This window comes from Urocitellus parryii, chromosome 8 (genome assembly GCF_045843805.1).
Source record: "Urocitellus parryii isolate mUroPar1 chromosome 8, mUroPar1.hap1, whole genome shotgun sequence".
Classification (NCBI taxonomy): Eukaryota; Metazoa; Chordata; class Mammalia; order Rodentia; family Sciuridae; genus Urocitellus; species Urocitellus parryii.
In genome coordinates, this window is record NC_135538.1 from 107,691,993 (window position 1) to 107,709,662 (window position 17,670).

Sequence of the window (17,670 nt, forward strand, 5' to 3'; positions counted from 1 at the left end):
CTGTCTTACACTACATCTCCCATATTGTCATTTTCTTTTTGACTGCCTGATAAGCAAAAATAAAACCCAGTAAAGCTTCGATATTTTCCTGATTACTTATTAAAAATTTTAACTCCTGGGCATGATGGTACATGACTATAATCTAATCCCTGCAATTCAGGGAACTGAGGCAGGGAACTGAGGCAGCTAATAGCCTTAGCTATTTAGTGTGAGGCCCTAAGCAACATGGTGAGACCCTCTCTCAAAATAAAAAAAAGGGCTAGAGATGTGGCTCAGTGGTTAAGCCACCCAGGTTCGGGTTTAATCCCTAGTAGCCCCCCCCCCCAAAAAAAAAAAACAGCTCCTGATGTATAAAAAGTCTAAGAATTTGTACTTATTTTCCCATATTAATCCTTCCTTTCCTGTTCAGGATGTTTGCACAGCACTGTTAATCACAGCCTTCAATTCACTGTCTTGGAAGGATACTCTCTCTTGTCAGAGGACAACCACACAGCTCTGCTGGCCTCTCCTCAAACAAGTATGTTTAATCACTCCTTTTCCCTGACTATCACATAAGGTGTGGGTCAAGCAGATTGACTGAATCAGTTGGAAGAATTGGGGAGTTGGGACCTTCAGAGAAGGCCCTGAGCACAGCTGTCTCCCCAGGTGCTGTCAGGGACACTGCTCGCAGATGCCGTCACGTGGCTTTTCACCAGTGTGCTGAAAGGTTTACAGACACATGGGCAGCATGACGGGTGCATGGCTTCCCTGGTCCACCTGGCATTCCAGATATATGAGGCACTGGTGAGTGGCAAGAGCATGGGGACAAGGCATCTGTGGCTTTTTCACTCAGCCTATTTCCAGGATTGTGGGCCTTATCCTAAAAGTAGATATCTGCCAAATTGCTAGTGTTGCCATTGTGGTGGGGTAGCAGGGTCCAAACTTACATCAATTGAGTTTATCCCCACTTTTTAGCGCCCCAGGTACTTGGAGATCAGAGCTGTGATGGAGCAAATTCCAGAAATACAGAAGGACTCTCTGGACCAGTTTGACTGCAAACTTTTGAACCCCTCCCTACAGAAAGTGGCTGACAAGAGACGGAAGGACCAATTCAAACGCCTCATTGCTGGTTGCATCGGGGTAGGTTATGCACCTCCATCAGTATTCCCAACCTTACAAGGTTGTTTGTGGTCTTCTTAGACCACATGTGTAGGTAACCATAATCCAACTGTAGTCATTGACCACTATGGTGGGATGTTCTCTAACCCACTATCCAGGCCCAGCATTAGTCTTTTCTCATTTGTTTTCTACAGAAACCCTTGGGAGAGCAATTCCGAAAAGAAGTTCACATTAAGAATCTTCCCTCGCTTTTCAAAAAAACAAAGCCAATGCTGGAGACAGAGGTGCTGGACAATGAGGGGGGCAGCCTGGCCACCATCTTTGAACCATGAATCAAGCTCCTGGGCATCTTTCCTCGGCCTTTATTGTCATCTCTTCTTCCCCCTTCATAGCTGATCTCTAGGCCCCTCTTGCACTGCCACCTCACTTTCCACCATGGTCAGCCTGGAGACAGATCCAGGTCTGCAGCTGAAGAAGAGTGGACCCTGTGCAGGGCCACAAGTTATTCTACTTATCAAGAAAGGGAGTCAGGGCTTACGCCATTCTGTCAAGATGTTCCCATCCTATTTGGGAATTTTGGCTTTTTCAAGAAGAGCTAGAGCAGAGCAGCCCTTCTCCCCAAGCCCTCCCACCCCTATGCAGCATACCCAAGCAAATGGGAACGAGGGGTGCTGTGCCTAGCCAGGGCTCAGCCCTCAACCACTTGTGCCGGAGAGCTTCTCCTGGACCACTGCATCCCAAAGCCCCTTGCTGCTGGGCTAGCAGGGACCCTTCCACACACCCAGTGGCATGTCTGGTTTAGGTGCTAAGTACTGAGCTGAATTTGGCCAGTTCTCATCTTTGTTTTGATCAAGAATCTGGTCACCCAGTGGGATCCATAGTACAGGCTACTATTTAAGTCTGGGCACAATATCAAGTGTAGTATCTCCAGGAACCAAGGCTGGGTAAGGTTTAGTGCTAATATCCCCCCTTAAGCTCACACATCTCGCCCTTTCATAAATGACCCTGACTCAAGGGTTTCTGCAGTGTCGGGATCTACTCAGGCATTAGAGCCACAGTACCCTATTCAGTGTCACATGACACCATTGTCATCCAAGGATAATCCAGATCATCTAGACTTAACATCTGTGACAAGCAGCTAGCAAAGCCACTGGTCTCCTTCTAGGACTAGCTGAGTCCCAGGTGCCTTTAAAAATCTCGTGGTCTTACATGCCCCTGGTTGCTTTTCTCAAGGGTCATTTCCAAAAGAATACATAGGTGGGGTGGTATGTGCCTGTAATCCCAGCAGTCTGAGGCAGAAGGATCACATGTTTGAGGCCAGCCTCAGCAACTTAGAGAAACCCTGTCTTAATTGGGGAAAAAAGGACTGGGAATGTGGCGTAGTGGTAAAGCACTCCAGGTTCAATCTCCAGTACCAAAAAAAAAAAAAAAAATTATATCTATCACAACCTGTACTGAGTCCATCCTAGAGGTCACTGGAAGGCCCTGGAAGCAGAGGGAAATGTGGATGTGGGACCCACCCCCTGAAGTAATTATCACAAGGCAGCCTTGATCCATATAGAAACCAGAATGCCTATGTGCTCTGCACAGGACAGGCCTGCCATCCATCCAGTTCACAAATTAGGGTTTCAGTGAGAGAGTAGACAGAAGCCTGCAGCTTTTAGCTGGTGCAGGTCACAGGCACTACAAGGTTGGAGAGAAGCAAAGCTGTGTCTCTGTTGCACAAGTTTGTTCCCTTTTTCTGCAAGGTGCTTTGGGCTTCTATCGATTGTGAAGGTGATCTCAAAGAATATCTCCCTCCAAACTTGATCGCTGCCTACTACTCTATTTGGTTGGGGCTGTGGAGGGTACAGTTGTATTTATTATGTTGTAATATTTTTAACATTCTGTGACTTCATGCTAGGAATTTTCTATTGTTTATAGAACCTTTTTGTAGAAATGTTTAACTCTAAAGCACATCTGCATGTCAGTAAAAATCTCAATTTCATACAGAAAGGGCCCTATCTGCCTTTTTCAAATTGGTCTTTAAACCAGTGACATGTTCCAGGGTTAACATCTTCATTGAGCAACCTGTAGGGGGAACTAGACAGGAAGAAAATTGTGACTGATGGGTCTATTATTAAGCTTTCTGAAATAGTATGCCAATTAGGAAACTGTCTTTTTCTAGACTACCTCTAGGCACCATTCCTGTGTGGCTACTGGGCCTGACCCTGGTTTTTGTTTTTATAGATAAACATAGTTCAGTTGAACTGCTATGGACAACCCTTTTTTCTGTAAGGAATTTGCTTGGTAATCCAGGACATAGGTAAATTTGGCATATTCACTCTGGTTCCTTCTGTACAGAAGGTTTGACTGTGCCCGCAGAAAGCACCTCAGTTTGGCCTTTTTGGTACTGGGGATTGAATTCAGGAGCACTCAGCCACTGACTCACACCCCCCCCCCCAGCCTTATTTTGTATTTTAATTAGAGTCAGGGTCTCATTGAATTGCTTAGCACCTCACTTGTGCTGAGGCTGGCTTTGAACTCACAATCCTCCTGCCTCATTCTGGAGAGCTGCTACAGGTCTGCCCAGCAGGAAGTTTCTAAAAGGACTTGGCTTCGAGGGCTGGGAATGTAATTCAGTGGTAAAGTGCCTGCTTAGCACACTCAAGGCCCCAGGTTCAATCTCCAGTACTACCAAAAAAAAAAAAACTTGGCCTTAACTTACACTGACATTGGCAGTGAATCCAATGTTCTTGATTGCTAAATACCAAACCTGTTCTGAGATGAGGCCCCATACCTTGAGACTCAAAGTCAAGAAGTAGTCTTAAAAGATTTTGTTTGGACATGAATTTATTTACATCAAAGGCCTTACAAAGGCATAAAGTCTCATTCTGTAGCACATTTAACAAAATGTATTGATGGAAAATAAAGCTGGAATTAGACCTCTAGTCACACTGAGTATAGTAGTCCCCTTGGGGCAGGTCAGAACCCAGGAGCATCCAACTCCATACATCCCAGTATTTCTGGTCCAAACCTCAGTCCATCTGAACTGCATCTAGTTCATCCAAGAAGCGCCGGCACTTGCCCATCAATACTTTGATAGCTTCACTCACCAGCACATCTGGTGGCAACACTCCAGTTGACTCTACAGAAACTGGGAACCAAAGAAACACTACTTCAGCCCAGGCAGGACTTTTCTTTAGGAAGCTGTTATAAATTATTTCTAAATTCCACATATGGACTCTGAAAGGAAGCTCTAGCAATAAAAAGTATCCACAGGCATACACTCTACCAGTTCTTACAGATGTAATGATCTCGAACACGGGCAAGCCGCACAACCTTCTTTAGCTTCTCATTCCGAAAGATTTCCCTGCTAAAGGTATCCAGCCGGGGATTGGCAACTCTGGCCACCTTTTTACCTAATGAAAACAAATCCTGTCATACTTTGTCTATTAGGGTCCAAAGCTTTTATTTCTTTTTGTCAGTTTCAAAAGAAAACAGATCCTCATCTGAACAGCATCCCAAACACCATACCTTGCACTTCTTGTACTTCAATAACACCAGGTGAAAAGCACTGGCTCAGTTCCTCAGCTGCCTCCCCTTCCACAGGTTCAAGTAGAGTGATGTCTGGCAGAAGCCTGTAACTAGCTGTTGCCACTGGTGAAAATTTGGCATGATCTTTTCCTGGAATGTTGAGGAGAATCAGTCTTCAGAAACTTTCTTCATTCTCCTAAACCACTGATAAAACAAAACCTATTGACTTTCTACCTGTCAGCAACATCTCAGCTCAGTTCCTGTCACACTTTGTGCCACTATAATCAAACCCAGGGTAGGCCCATAGGGTTCTCACCAATGCCCTTGACACAGTGCATTAGCAGATCAATCTCCTGGCCAGGCCGCAGCTGAGCAATGAGGATATCATCATGTACTGGGCGGATAGTGCCTTCGGGAAAGACGTCAGCCTGGTTCCCCAAGGGGACCCATGTCATATGCCTGGTATATACTAAAGAAAACACGTCAGAAGACCCCAGCCACTGAAACCAGAACCCACCAGCGGGTGGGTCCTCTTCCTCACCCTACTGACTCACCTTTGTGGTTCACATAGAGTTCATTGGGGTCAGAGGAATCTTTAGCAGCATGGGGATTCCGCGTACATCTGACCTGGAGCCGAAATTGCAGTGTGTCTATCTCTGTGCCTTCTTCATCTCCTGAACAAATGGAGGAGGCAGCTCTTTTTACTACTGAACAGCTAAGAGTATCAGGTATTATGCTACAGGATTTACATACATTTTTCATATTAATCCTCTTGACAAACTTTGGAAGGCAAGGGCAAGTGTCTTCAGTTGAAAACTAATGTTACCCAAAGATGAGTAATTTGCCCAAGGTCATACAGTAATCAGTCTAGGATTTGAACCTAGGCAGTCTAATTCTAGGTTATTCAAGAGAGCCAGTTCCAACTCTCCCAAAATTTCATTTTCTCAAACCCTCACCTTGGTTCCGATATTCAAAAAGACGAGGATCAGCAAGAATGGGAATGAGCCCCAGGCGGTGTGCAAGGATCTCATCCTGAACAATGGATGTGTTGTTGTATACCAGGACTTTTTCCACAGCCATTGTTGGTACCTGCTCAAGGAAAAAAAAAAAATCACCTATACAACAGACAACTTCCTACTTCCTAAGATAGAGAACCCTTCCTAGAAGAATGCTTAATGAAATTTACATTTACAAAGGAAAAGAAAATCTCAGCACAGTTCTAGGGGAAATAAGGGGAGGGACAGCTTGAGAATTCTACAAGTAAGGTAATAATACAGTTCCCCACACAAACCCCAGTTTTGCCACCATGCCTGCCAATACCTCAGCTAAAAGAATTCTTCTAAAAGCATTGGCAATGGCTGCATCAATTCCCACCATGTCAAACTCCAGTGAGTTTTCATCCATATGTACCACATCCACACGGAAATTCTAGAGGGACAGGAAAAATGTTAGAAGTGAATCCTGCTTATTTATACTTCTGTTTTCCCCTGGATACTTCCCTCATCCAAATATCTCCCTCTACCCAGATGACCCTCATTAGATATTCATCCTCCCCCAAACCATCCTTTAGTTTCTTCAAAAGTTGTTTTGGTTTTGTCCTCCATTAAGTGAAAACCCTATGCAATATGGCTTCCAGTTGAACCATCCACAGATGATACCCTAAAAAACACAAACTTCCATACAGTGTAGTCCAGTTGATTCTAGGCAATCCTTTCCTTGACTATTAGTAGCACTTGACATTATTAATTTAAAAAAAAAAAAAAATCCCTCCTTTTTCAATTTGTTTCCTTGGTTTCTGAGCACCAATATTGTTTTCTTCCTTCCCTAAGGATTCCTTCTAATTTCACTATCTTCCACCCGCCCCTTAAATGTTACTTTTTCTCAGAGTCTTATCTCTCTCCCAGATAACCTCAATCACATTCAGGGTTTCAGCAACTACTTCAGACAAGTCCCCAAATTTTCTCAATTCTGATATAATTGCAAATATAATCTACTGGCCTGCTTGGCTTCTCCACATGCAGGAAACTGAAGACATCATTCCTGTTCCCCAACCATTTCAGTAGATGATACCACCATCCATCAAAGCAATTCCTCAAGCCAGAAGGTCATTTTATCAAAGCAATCACAAATTTACCTGCCATGCCCCCAGTGCTCTATTTCCACCATCAGTCTTAAATTCATGCCTTCACTCTTAGCTTGCCTATACAATCCAGCAGATCTATCTGCTTGCTGGGTATGATCCTCTTCAAACTCAATCTGCACAGCCATCAACGGTTGCAAATCTGATCATGCCTGAAGAACTCCTCAAAAGCTCCCCATCACCTATAGTGGATAAGGCGCACTCCAATCTTGTCTACCACTCTTGCTAGCACACTTTCTAGTAATAATGACCAGCCAGGACATAGTCAGCCCATCTCACATCTGCCTTTGTAAGTTAGCTCTTGCCCTCCTCACCTTTTACTGTCCTCGGCTTTTACTCACTCGAGCCTCAATTCAGATGTCACCTCGTTCATGAAAACGTACCTCCGTCCCCTTTCCCAGTCTAGACTTAAGCGCCTCTGCAGGATGCTGCCACCCCATCCCCACCGTTCTATCAACCGCATTTACATTAGACTAGAATTGTTTAAGTGCGTTACTCCCCAACAAGACAGAACATCGTCTTCCTCGTAAAACAGATTAGAAACGTGTCTGACTTGGCCTGTACACATTGCTCAATAAACGTTCTATGAATGGAGCGATCCCCAAGAACAGCTTCTGAATCACAAGCTGCCTCAGATCACACGTTCCAGCAGCCCTCATACCCACTCCAGACACCTTCGGCCCAACTCACCTTCTCGAAACGGTCCTGATCCCAGGCATCATCATATCCGGCATAGTTACCAGGAAAGTCAGTGGTATGAACCTAGAGTAAAAAGAAATCTCATCTGTCCACGAAACTGCAGAGAAGCCAAGTCCATCCCCACTTCGATCCCCACCCTATCCCTGTTCCGTTCTCATTCCTACTCCTCACCTCAATGCTATTAGACTTACATTGCGAACCCCAAACTCCCCTAAAACCACACGACTCCGCATCTCCTCTACCGCATGGGCAGCCGCCATCTTGAGTTTCTCCACGAGACTTTCAGGAGCGCGTGCGTTCCAGTAGTACTCCTCGGTCTCTGGGGCAACCCTCCGCCTCCTAAAGCATTAAATATCGCGAGACGTTGCCCCACCTCCGTCCACGTCCCCAGCTTCCGGAAGTTAGTTTGGGCCAAACATCCGGGTTTCTCTTTTCTGCGTTCCGGCTGATACTACCTTTCCTTCTCTTCCCAAGCCATCTCGCTCGCTCAGGCCCACGTCTCGCCTACTCTTCCTACGCGCACAGGGCTAGCGCGGGCTTCAGCGACGGGAGCCCTCGAGGGACATGGCAACTACTGCGGCGCCGGTCGGCAGCGCCCGAAACGGAGCTGGCCCGGAATGGGGAGGCTTCGAAGAAAACATCCAGGTAATGTCCTCAGATTTCTTGCTGCCAGCAACCCCAGGGCCGGCAGCCGTCCTGAAGTATTGGGATTCTCTCTTGGGGCCTGGAAGTCTTCTCCATTTGCATTATCTTTTGTCTCCTTTGGGTCTTCCTGCACACGAAAATCAGTAGTAATAGTGCTGACCTGAAAGGGCCAGACCGGTACTACATCCGGAGAGCCTCGGGTCTCTGGTCCGAGGAGCGAGGGAAAAGTGCGCTTACGGACTAGTTAGGAAGTCGATCAAGGCCAAGCATGGCGGGGCATGGAGTTCACTGGCACTCGCCAAAAACACAGTGTGCATAGTTGTGTTCAGGACTTGGGTAAAATAAAAGAAATGTCACTTTTGCAGTCATTTGTGGCTTTTATTATAAGGAAGGTAGGAGAAAGCATGAAAATAATAGGTTTCCCCGGGCTAGAAGAATGCCAAAAGCAGGCAACCAAGGGTTATGAGGGCAAATGAGGGGGAAGAAGAGTGGCATGATCTGTAGTGATTCCAAGCCATGCCCTGGGCAGTGGAAGAACTAAGCCCCAAACCCTGGGATGAGCAGAGAACCCAACAGATAGAACAGAAAGGTCCTGCACTCTAGGAGCCATTGTCTTTACAGGGTGGGGGCTCAGCTGTGATTGACATGGAGAACATGGATGATACTTCAGGCTCCAGCTTCGAGGATATGGGTGAGCTGCATCAGCGCCTGCGTGAGGAAGAAGTTGATGCAGATGCAGCTGCTGTGGAAGAAGAAGATGGGGAGTTCTTGGGCATGAAGGGCTTTAAGGGACAGCTGAGCCGGCAGGTGGCTGATCAAGTAAGAAAGATTTAATCCCTGGCAGGTGGAAAAGTATACCTAGGTATATCCCATGTTCTCCAGTTGATAAAATCCAATAGAAAGACTGGATGCAATGGCACTTACCTGTGATTTCGGTGACTCTGGAGGCTGAGGTAAAAGGATCACAAGCTTGAGTCCAGCCTCAGCAATTTAATGGGACCATCAACAACTTAATGAGACCTGGTCTTCAAATAAGAGACTGGGGATGTAGTTCAGTGGTAAAGCTTCCCTGGGATCTATTCCAGTACCAAAAAAAAAAGGAAGAAGAAGAAACCCACCACAAAATAGGCAACAGGGTCTAGAATCACAAGTCTCATAATACCCATCCTCCATCTCCCTTCAGATGTGGCAGGCAGGGAAGAGACAAGCCTCCAGGGCCTTCAGCTTATATGCCAACATTGACATCTTGAGACCCTACTTTGATGTGGAGCCTGCCCAGGTGCGAAGCAGGTGAGGATTCTTTTCCTGACAGAAGCTTCCCTCCTAACACCTAATCCTTCCTTCAAACTACAACCAGATGCCAAGTTCCACACTCTGGTGGGCTCCCCCACTTCATGACTTCATCACTGAACATAATGGTAATAACACTTTGCCTTCCTCCTTTTTTTCATTAGCACACTACTCATCCCTCAAAACCTGGCTCATCCAGCACTTCCTTTGTTCTGCATTCCTAATCCACTCCCAGTTTGTTCTCACCTGGTGCCACTATGGATCTCTGTACTTGCCTCTGACAGATGGTACTTAAGCACTGCAATACATTCTCATTCCTGTGTCTGTCTCTCCAGAGACCATCCCCAAAAGCTGGCTTTGTCTTTATTTTTTTCCTGGCACCAGAATGCTTGAAAAGCAGAATATCAGGGTATAGTTGCTAAATGACTTCTCAACAACTGGATTTAAACTTGGCTTGGTTCTTTGTTCATCCTTTAATTTGACCATTGTTTATTAAACAGCAAGTATTATTAAGCTTTTGTTCTGTGCCGAGCCTATCCTGGCAATTACAATAAAGTATCCCTATGCTATATCAAGGCATGCAGATGTGACATCTAAGCCTGAGAAGGCTGGTGGATGGGACAGGGCAGACTTCCCATAAAAAGTAATATCTAGCCAGACACGGTGGCTCACACCTGCAATCCCAGCAGCTCAGGAGGCTGAGCAGAAGGATTGCAAATTCAAATCCAGCCTCAGGAACTTAGCAAGGCCCTAAGCAACTCAGTGATTCCCTGTCTAAGTAAAAGGACAGGGGAGTGGCTCAGTGGTTAAGTGCCCCTGAATTCAATCCCCAGTGCCAAAATTAATAATAATAATAATATCATCTAACTAAAAACCCAAGATTTTAAAAAGAGCCAGGCACTTACAAAGTCAGTGGAGAATTGACTACTTTTATTCCTACTGTGTGGAATTTTTATATCACTTCAAATACATTTTTCAAGAAAATGCTCAGCATTGCCTGGAGGGATGGTAAGTAGGAAGAGGTAGGAGGCACACTTTTTTTCAGTAGTAATACCATTCCTTCTAAACCCTTCCCAGGACTTCACCATCATAGCCCTGAATTCTGGGTACTCTTCTGAGGTTTGCCTGTCTTTTGAAGGGAAAATGGTCAAGTAGATAAATGGTCAGGTCCTCTCCCAAGATCCAGTCAGCTTGCTTTCAGAGAGGGTTGTCCTTCCTGAAAGTATATTTAGGGTCAAGGAAATGATTTCTTCATTACTGTCTTCACTACCCTTTTTTCCCCCTGTCATCCAGCATGTCCTCTGGGCCAGGCCCCATTCCTTGGAGTTAGAGAGATGAAGGTTCAGGCCTTGTCCTCCAGAACTTCACAGAATAGTGCTGTCTCTGCTTTCATCTCTCCTCTCCTCTCCCAGGCTCCTGGAGTCCATGATCCCCATCAAGATGGTCAACTTCCCCCAGGTGAATAGGGGGTAGCATGTCTGGAGAGCCAGGGGAGGCATCCAAGGCAAAGGGTGGGACCATCAAGTCAAGCCTATGAAGGTATAAAGAGAAGAGGCGTTGTATACACCAAAATGAGTGAGTTGCTATTTTGACAGAAAATCGCTGGTGAACTTTACGGACCTCTCATGCTGGTGTTTACACTGGTTGCCATCCTCCTCCATGGGATGAAGACATCTGACACCATTATTGTAAGCTGAACAGAGGACTTTGGGAGAAGGGGGGCTGATGTAGGTTGAAAGCTGCCCAAGGACAGGATGGTGGAGTGAGGCAGAAGCAGGCCCTGGGTGAGGCTGAGGTCAGAGGTCTCCCAGGACTGAGTAGAACCTTCACCCTACAGCGGGAAGGCACCCTGATGGGCACAGCCATTGGCACCTGCTTTGGCTACTGGCTGGGCGTCTCGTCCTTCATTTACTTCCTGGCCTACTTGTGCAACGCCCAGATCACCATGCTCCAGATGTTGGCACTGCTGGTAAGGACCCAGGCATGGTAGTGGGCAAGGGCAATTTTTTTAAAAGTAGTAAGGCTTTGGTCTGCATCGGTCTTGGGAGGCTCTGGACCTGGAATGAGAGGAGCAGGCCAGTGGAGCATTTATTCCCAGGGCCCCCCCTGAGGAGTCAGAGGCCAGCCCAGACTGAATGATTTTCCTCTTCACCACCCTTCTTTCCAGGGCTATGGTCTCTTTGGGCACTGCATTGTCCTGTTCATCACTTATAACATCCACCTCCATGCCCTCTTCTACCTCTTCTGGCTGCTGGTGGGTGGGCTGTCCACCCTGCGCATGGTAAGCTGAGCAAGAGGTTTCCATGGGTGAGTTGTCCTCCCAGGGAGTTGGGGGAGACAGCCTGAGCTGTGCACTCCACAGAGGGCTCTAAGTGGAAAGGAAGGACCCATAACCATCCTGCCCTGGGTGCAGGTGTATTCCCCCATCCCTCACTTTGAAACCACTCCCTCTGAACTGTATTCCTGTGGCCCTAGGTGGCAGTGTTGGTATCACGGACTGTAGGCCCCACCCAGCGGCTACTCCTCTGTGGCACCCTGGCTGCCCTGCATATGCTATTCCTGCTTTATCTGCATTTTGCCTACCACAAGGTGGTAGAGGGTAAGTGGAAGGAGGGCCTAAACGAGGGGGAGGGGCAGAATGGTGGCCCAAGGTTGGGGGCTAGATGAAGCAACCTGTAGACTAGACCCAGTAGCACTCACCTTTCCTCTTCCTTCTTTCAGGGATCCTGGACACACTGGAGGGCCCTAACATCCCACCTATGCAGAGAGTTCCCAGGGATGTCCCTGCTGGGATCCCTGCTGCCAGACTTCCCACCACCTTGCTCAATGCCACAGCCAAGGCTCTTGCAGTGACCATGCAGTCACACTGACCCCACCTGAAATCCTTGGCCAGCCCTGTCTCTCCCAACTGTGGAGCAGAGAAAGATTAAAGGACAGTACTGGTGACATGGGTCTCTGATGGGGTCTGCAGTTGCCACTGAGTTGTAGCTGCTTAAGTACCTCTTTGATGCCTGTTGGGGCTTCTGAAGGGCACAAGGCCAGGAAATTCTGGCCAGGACTGCAAAGCTCTGCAGCCAGTGCAGAAAGTGGGTCAGCTTCTCTGAGGCCCCCATACCACCTACCCCTTCCTACTTCTGTGCCCCTCTTGTCTTGCTAAATATAGACTTGGTAATTAAAATATTGATTGAAGTCTGGAACTGCAGTTACTGTTCCAGTGGTTCTCCTTGTCACCCTACTTCTTATACAAGTTCTTGTTGTTCATCATCAGTAGTCCCATGTTCCCTTCTATATGCCCTCACACAAAAGGGATGAAGGTGAGACAGGCCTAACTACTTAGATGTCAGTGACTGTTCATGGAATTTGCCCTAGGGTAGGGGATTCCTGACCCATGGAATGGCAAGGAGCCCACAAGAGGCTTAAGCCTCATGAAACAGTATCAGATGAAGTCTGAGCTCAGCAGCATTTTGGGGAAGCCAGTGGAGCAATGGCAACTAGACAAAAACATCCAGACTAAATCCCGTATCATTACAAGGACCTTGTGCACATGGGCCCTTGTGGGGTTATTTTCCCAAGGAGCTCACATCTGAAGCTAAACTTAGCTGTTCCCTGTTTTAAGCTGGCCTGCTCCCTTCAGGAGTTTCCTCTGGCCTTCCACTTCCTTCAAGAGTACCATTATTCATAAAAAAAAAAAAAAAAAAAAAAAAAAAAAAACTAGTATGGCACCAACTATTCCCTCTACCCCTTTGATCTGCTCTGTTTAATTCAGGTAGATAGCAGAGGGAGTAGTGTCTTTGGTTTCACAATAGTAATATTACTTTTTTTAAAAAAATTGCCATTGTTCTTGTAAGCCTGGAACAACAGCATATTTCCAAAGGAACTAGCAGAAGTGCCCTTGAGGGCTGGGGTCCTACTCAGTGGTAGAGCACTTCCCTAGCATATGTGAGGCACTGGGCTCAATTCTCAAAACTGCAAATAAATAAAATTAAGGTCCATTTTCAACTAAAATATATTTTTTAAAATGCCCTTGATTTGCCCTGCTAGACAAGTGAGGCCTCACCACCATCAGCAGTGGACAAGATTCTACTTGCACTGTGCGTCGTGCCCCAGCTGGCTTCATGCAGTTCCCGCCACCATTCCAGGTCGCTGATCCAGGCACCAGTTTATTTTGGCTGCCCCATTCTCAAAGACAACTTCAAGACATCAGCAGCGCCCTACACCGCAACGCCGGGGGATGGAGCGGTACCAGGGTCCCGCATCCGCATTAGCGACAGTTAGGGCACCGTAGTTCAGTTTGGCTGTCGCCTGGGGCCCTCTCCCAGGCTGCGGGTCTAATGGGAAGCTGGCGGGGGAAGTCCTCACCGACGGGAATCCCCACGCACGCTGCGCCTCGCGTCACTGGGGCAAGGGGGAGGGGCGGGGCGAGGCTCGGATTAAAGGGCCTAGGGACTTCCTTACCGGAGAGGGGAGTGTCCAGGATCTTGACGAGGGTGCCAAGGGTCTAGACCTGAATGGGGAAAGATGGGAGGATGGGTCCGATAACAGCCAAACGCCATCTCCACGTAATGTGCCTCCATATATATAAACACACACGGCTGCCCTTCCCAGGCCTCAGCCCAATGCCTTCTTTCCGCCTGATGTCTGGCCCCTACATCCAGGGGGAAGAATGTCTCTCCGCTGGAGCTCCTAGCCCAGAACCACCCGGTGTGCACGAGCCTGGTGGGCCGGTGTGGACCAGGCCAGGCAGGGGGCGGGGCGAGTGCGGTGACGCGACCGTTGCCTTGGGAACCCGCCGCCGGCTCGGGCGCAGGAGCTGAAGCTAGAGCTGCCGCCCGCCCGCCGCCCGCTTGGGGCTCTCCCTGCGAGTGGGGCGGCTGGGCCCTCGGGGCGGCCGGGGGAACAGGGCCGGAGACAGGGAGGGAACGCGTGCGGCCTCCGAACCGGGACCGTCCCACACGTCCTGAGGCTACGCCCCTGAGCCGCCGGTGCCGAAACCGCGAGGGACAAGAATTAGCGCCAGGAAGCGCCTGCCCAGCCTCCGGACCTCGCACCCCGGCCCGCCGCCCAGACACGGACGGCACGGTCCGCCCCCGCCCCAGCGCTGCTCGGTCTCAGCCCGGCCCGCGGCGGCCCCGGCCCCGGCCCCGGTCCCGGCCCCGGCGCGCTTCTCCTCCTCTGCGGCCGCCGCTGCAGCCACTGCCTCAGCCGCCGCCGCCGACACCGCCGCCTCCACCTCTGCCTCCGCCTCCTCCCCCGCTCCGTCCGCGACCCCAGCCAGGGCCCCGGCCCCAGCCCCAGCCCCGGCCTCGCCCGCGACCCGGCCAACCTCCTCCCCGGCCCCGGCCCGGGCCCCGGCGGCCCAGCCGCCGGTACCATGCTGCCCAGCTCCATCCAGATTTCCGGGGAGCCGCTGTCAGGCGCCGAGGTGCGGGACATCTGCCGCGGCCTGCGCGACAACGCCGTGCGCCTGCTCTCCCTGCGCGGCTGCCGCCTCTGCGACCGCGACTTCGGCCGCATCTGCCGGGCCCTGGCCGGGGCCACGTCCCTCGCTCAGCTCAATCTTAATCTAGGCGTCGTGTCCAGCCCCAGCCGCATCAAGCAGCTGGCGGAGGCGCTGCGAACCAACCGCTCCATCCAGTCCCTCTTGTGAGTGCGCCCCCTCGCAAGGGGGTCCCGGGGGCACTGCACCCCTCCACGTACTCCTCCTGCCACCTCCTGTTCCTCCACTTTCTAGTACCTGACTTGCCACCAGCCAGCCTTTACGCCCCTATACACACACCTCATCCTTCTGCCCATCCCTCAAGCACATGCCTTATCTCTGCCCAGGCGGCCCCACACGAAACGGGATACCCAACCCGTCCTGGCAGGACCTGTCATATCTCCCCACCTCCCCACCCGCATTTACCTCACGGGGGCAGCCCTTCAGTTCCCAAGAAAGAATACCCCCATGGAGACTACCTGCGTGCCCACAGAAGAATTCAGTCCAACACCCACACCCCTTCTATGCCCCACCCTCTGCAATGTCCTGGATTCCAGTCCCTGCCCCAGAAAAGCAAGCAAATTCGCCTTCCAACTGAGAATTTTCATTCTTCCTTAACCAGGCCTCTCAGGGGAGGTGCCCCTTTCCCAAATAGATAAGGCTAATGACTACAATAACTGCTCTCTTGCCTCACCCCCCAGCCTGCATGGGAGCCCCCTGACAGACGCTGGGCTGGCCTTGCTGAACCCAGCCCTGGCCCTCCACCCTGCCCTCGTGGCTCTCGACCTCGGGGACTGCATGTTGGGTGATGAAGCTATCAACCTCATCTGTGGCCTCCTCCCCCCAGATGGGGCCAAGTCCGGTGAGCAGGGTTCTACTGAGGACATAGGCTAGTGTGGCCTTGATAAAAAAAAAAAAAAAAAAAAATGTAGTGGGAAGGGGGTGTGGTCCTCCGAGGGTGTGGTTGAGAATGTGTTTTTTACTCAGGAAACGGGGGCTGAACACTGAGCAGGGTGAAGACTCAGGGATCCAGGCAGGGCCAGGCAGGGGAGGCATGGGTCCTCACTGGCTCTGGAGCTCTGTGTTTGGGGATGGAGTGGCTCCCCAGCCACTAGGGATATCCCAGAGGTAGGAAAGGGGCTGAATGAGAGACTGATTCTCCCCATCCTGGCTTCTCATTACAATGTTGCCCAGGCTTGAAAGAGCTAACGCTGAGCGCCAACCCTGGCATCACCCCTAAGGGCTGGAGCCGACTCGCCATTGCTGTGGCCCACAGCTCCCAAGTCCGTGTCCTCAATCTGGACTACAACCCCCTGGGTGAGTCTCAAGACCACTTCCTTCAGTTCTCAGGGCCCCATGCACTATCCAAGAAACTGTGACCACCAGTTGCCATGGTGGCCCCAACACTGGGGGAGGGAAGAGGAAGGAGAGGCCCCCCCCCCAGGATCTAGTTGGTAGTAGATGAGCAATCCTGTGTGGAGCAATAGATGACCAACAGGTTGAGCAAACCATCACCCTGCACGTATTCTACGTACTCTTCCTGCCACCTCCTGCCTTCCCACCAACCAGCCTTTACGCCCCTTCACCCCCTCTCTTCACTCATTAATCACAATGCTACACTCTTGGCCACTATCAATTAGGGTCTCCTAGCCAGGAGCTGGGTCTAAGGTTGTTAGTGTAATGGGGGAGCTGACCAGGAGAAAGGGTTAATCCCTGTGTGTGAGTACATGAATGTGTGCTTTCTCCCTAGGTGACCATGTGGCAGGGATGCTAGCTGTAGCTGTAGCCTCCAGCCGTACCCTAGAAGTCCTAGATTTGGAGGGTACAGGGCTTACGAACCAGTCAGCTCAGGTGAGAAGTCTTCATGTTTTGGGGACAGGCCAGAGGGTTAGGGTGGAGGTTAGTGTGTCTGTGGACATAACCTAAGGGGTGGTAGGTTGGGTCTGAGGACCTGTCTTAACTGTGTTCAACCTTTTCTATACTCTTCCCCACCCCCAGACCCTGCTGGACATGGTAGAAAATTATCCCACAGCTCTGCGGAGCCTAGTGTTGGCTGAGAACAGCATCAGCCCAGAGCTGCAGCAGCAAATCTGCGACCTACTCTCTGAGGGGGAAGAGGAAGAGGAGGTGGCAGGAGGGACTGGCGACACCCAGGAATGGGAGAGAGGACGGGAGCCTGCTGCCCACCAGAGGGGCAGCAGCTCCTGGATGTGCCCCAGCGGTAAGAACCCAGAGGGCTAATTAGAACCAGTCTGAAAGAGATTTGGGACAAGGAGAGTGGGTGTGGAAACCTATGCCATCTCCCCTCTGTGTGTGGTCCCCACTGAGGAACAAGTGATGATCTGAACACCCTTCTGCCTTTCCACAGATCCCAGCTCTCAGATGGTGCTAATGACATCAGGACTAGGGGACAGTCTGTTGGCTGAAACCGAGATGTGACTCTCCATTTGGGCTTCTGCACGTCATTACACTTGTCTATGTCCTCAGCACCTTCCTCCAGATGTCAGGGGGTGGAACGTCTGGGGCTTGGGAGGTTGGGGAAAGGGGTTGCTTGGGGCTCTGGCAGCTCCTGGTACTAGTGGGAGGCTCTGGAAGCTGTGACTAGGCAATGGCTATGGGGTGGGGGTGGGGGTGCTGAACCCAGGGCAAGGCCTCTGGACCTGTTGGCAGTTCTTGACTGCAACCCGCTGGCTCGGAAGAGATTTTACAAACTCCCCAACCTGGTGTGTGGCAGTGGTCACTGGGGACCCAGAGATGGGAGGAACTTAACCACTAGGCACCATTAGGGGGCAGTATCACCCCACCG

General features: G+C 50.1%; 4 protein-coding genes across 8 annotated transcripts in view; 3 read left to right on the forward strand and 1 right to left on the reverse strand.

Moving 5' to 3' along the window:
- Positions 1–1,446, forward strand: part of Xpo5 (exportin 5) — a 46,223-nt gene extending 44,777 nt beyond the window's left edge. For all 3 annotated transcript variants that reach the window (XM_077802142.1, XM_077802143.1, XM_077802144.1), the window contains 4 exons: positions 410–517; positions 646–783; positions 955–1,119; positions 1,293–1,446. In XM_077802142.1, the coding sequence (XP_077658268.1) occupies positions 410–517; positions 646–783; positions 955–1,119; positions 1,293–1,430 (549 nt within the window). In that variant the 3' untranslated portion in view covers positions 1,431–1,446. The remainder of the gene's footprint in view (positions 1–409; positions 518–645; positions 784–954; positions 1,120–1,292) is intronic.
- A 2,666-nt stretch (positions 1,447–4,112) lies between these two features.
- On the reverse strand, positions 4,113–7,738 carry Polr1c (RNA polymerase I and III subunit C). 2 transcript variants are annotated; one of them, XM_026383569.2, is made up of 9 exons: positions 7,645–7,738; positions 7,445–7,516; positions 5,935–6,042; positions 5,571–5,703; positions 5,169–5,288; positions 4,931–5,023; positions 4,615–4,764; positions 4,383–4,499; positions 4,113–4,234 (listed from the first exon to the last, which is right to left on the reverse strand). In XM_026383569.2, exons 1-9 carry the CDS (start codon positions 7,711–7,713, stop codon positions 4,116–4,118), a joined length of 981 nt encoding a protein of 326 aa, XP_026239354.1. In that variant the 5' UTR covers positions 7,714–7,738; the 3' UTR covers positions 4,113–4,115. The 2 variants fall into 2 exon arrangements, with proteins under 2 accessions (XP_026239354.1, XP_026239353.1); XM_026383568.2 differs by having other exon boundaries at positions 4,931–5,083.
- Positions 7,739–7,865: 127 nt separating this feature from the next.
- Positions 7,866–12,618, forward strand: Yipf3 (Yip1 domain family member 3). The gene is made up of 9 exons (XM_026383567.2): positions 7,866–8,098; positions 8,720–8,917; positions 9,282–9,388; positions 10,801–10,846; positions 10,984–11,076; positions 11,226–11,357; positions 11,556–11,669; positions 11,864–11,987; positions 12,110–12,618. Exons 1-9 carry the CDS (start codon positions 8,018–8,020, stop codon positions 12,256–12,258), a joined length of 1,044 nt encoding a protein of 347 aa, XP_026239352.1. The 5' UTR covers positions 7,866–8,017; the 3' UTR covers positions 12,259–12,618.
- A 2,141-nt stretch (positions 12,619–14,759) lies between these two features.
- Lrrc73 (leucine rich repeat containing 73) lies at positions 14,760–17,335 on the forward strand. Of its 2 annotated transcripts, XM_026383722.2 has the most exons (6): positions 14,760–15,031; positions 15,566–15,726; positions 16,059–16,181; positions 16,615–16,715; positions 16,863–17,085; positions 17,233–17,335. In XM_026383722.2, exons 1-6 carry the CDS (start codon positions 14,760–14,762, stop codon positions 17,301–17,303), a joined length of 951 nt encoding a protein of 316 aa, XP_026239507.1. In that variant the 3' UTR covers positions 17,304–17,335. The 2 variants fall into 2 exon arrangements, with proteins under 2 accessions (XP_026239507.1, XP_077658257.1); XM_077802131.1 differs by lacking the exon at positions 16,059–16,181.
- Positions 17,336–17,670: the final 335 nt, after the last annotated feature.

Bases quoted from the DNA above. Each gene is read 5' to 3' on its own strand.
- Polr1c (XM_026383568.2), bottom strand. From the start codon at position 7,713: ATGGCGGCTGCCCATGCGGTAGAGGAGATGCGGAGTCGTGTGGTTTTA. The intron at 5,289-5,570 runs GTGAGGGTTTGA...CCATTTGTTCAG, and splicing joins TTTTGAATATCGGAACCAAG to GAGATGAAGAAGGCACAGAG. The intron at 4,500-4,614 runs GTATGGTGTTTG...TGTTTTCATTAG, and splicing joins TGAAGTACAAGAAGTGCAAG to GTAAAAAGGTGGCCAGAGTT.
- Yipf3 (XM_026383567.2), top strand. From the start codon at position 8,018: ATGGCAACTACTGCGGCGCCGGTCGGCAGCGCCCGAAACGGAGCTGGC. The intron at 11,358-11,555 runs GTAAGGACCCAG...CCTTCTTTCCAG, and splicing joins TCCAGATGTTGGCACTGCTG to GGCTATGGTCTCTTTGGGCA. The intron at 11,670-11,863 runs GTAAGCTGAGCA...CTGTGGCCCTAG, and splicing joins GGCTGTCCACCCTGCGCATG to GTGGCAGTGTTGGTATCACG.
- Lrrc73 (XM_026383722.2), top strand. From the start codon at position 14,760: ATGCTGCCCAGCTCCATCCAGATTTCCGGGGAGCCGCTGTCAGGCGCC. The intron at 15,032-15,565 runs GTGAGTGCGCCC...CTCACCCCCCAG, and splicing joins CGCTCCATCCAGTCCCTCTT to CCTGCATGGGAGCCCCCTGA. The intron at 16,716-16,862 runs GTGAGAAGTCTT...CCCCACCCCCAG, and splicing joins TTACGAACCAGTCAGCTCAG to ACCCTGCTGGACATGGTAGA.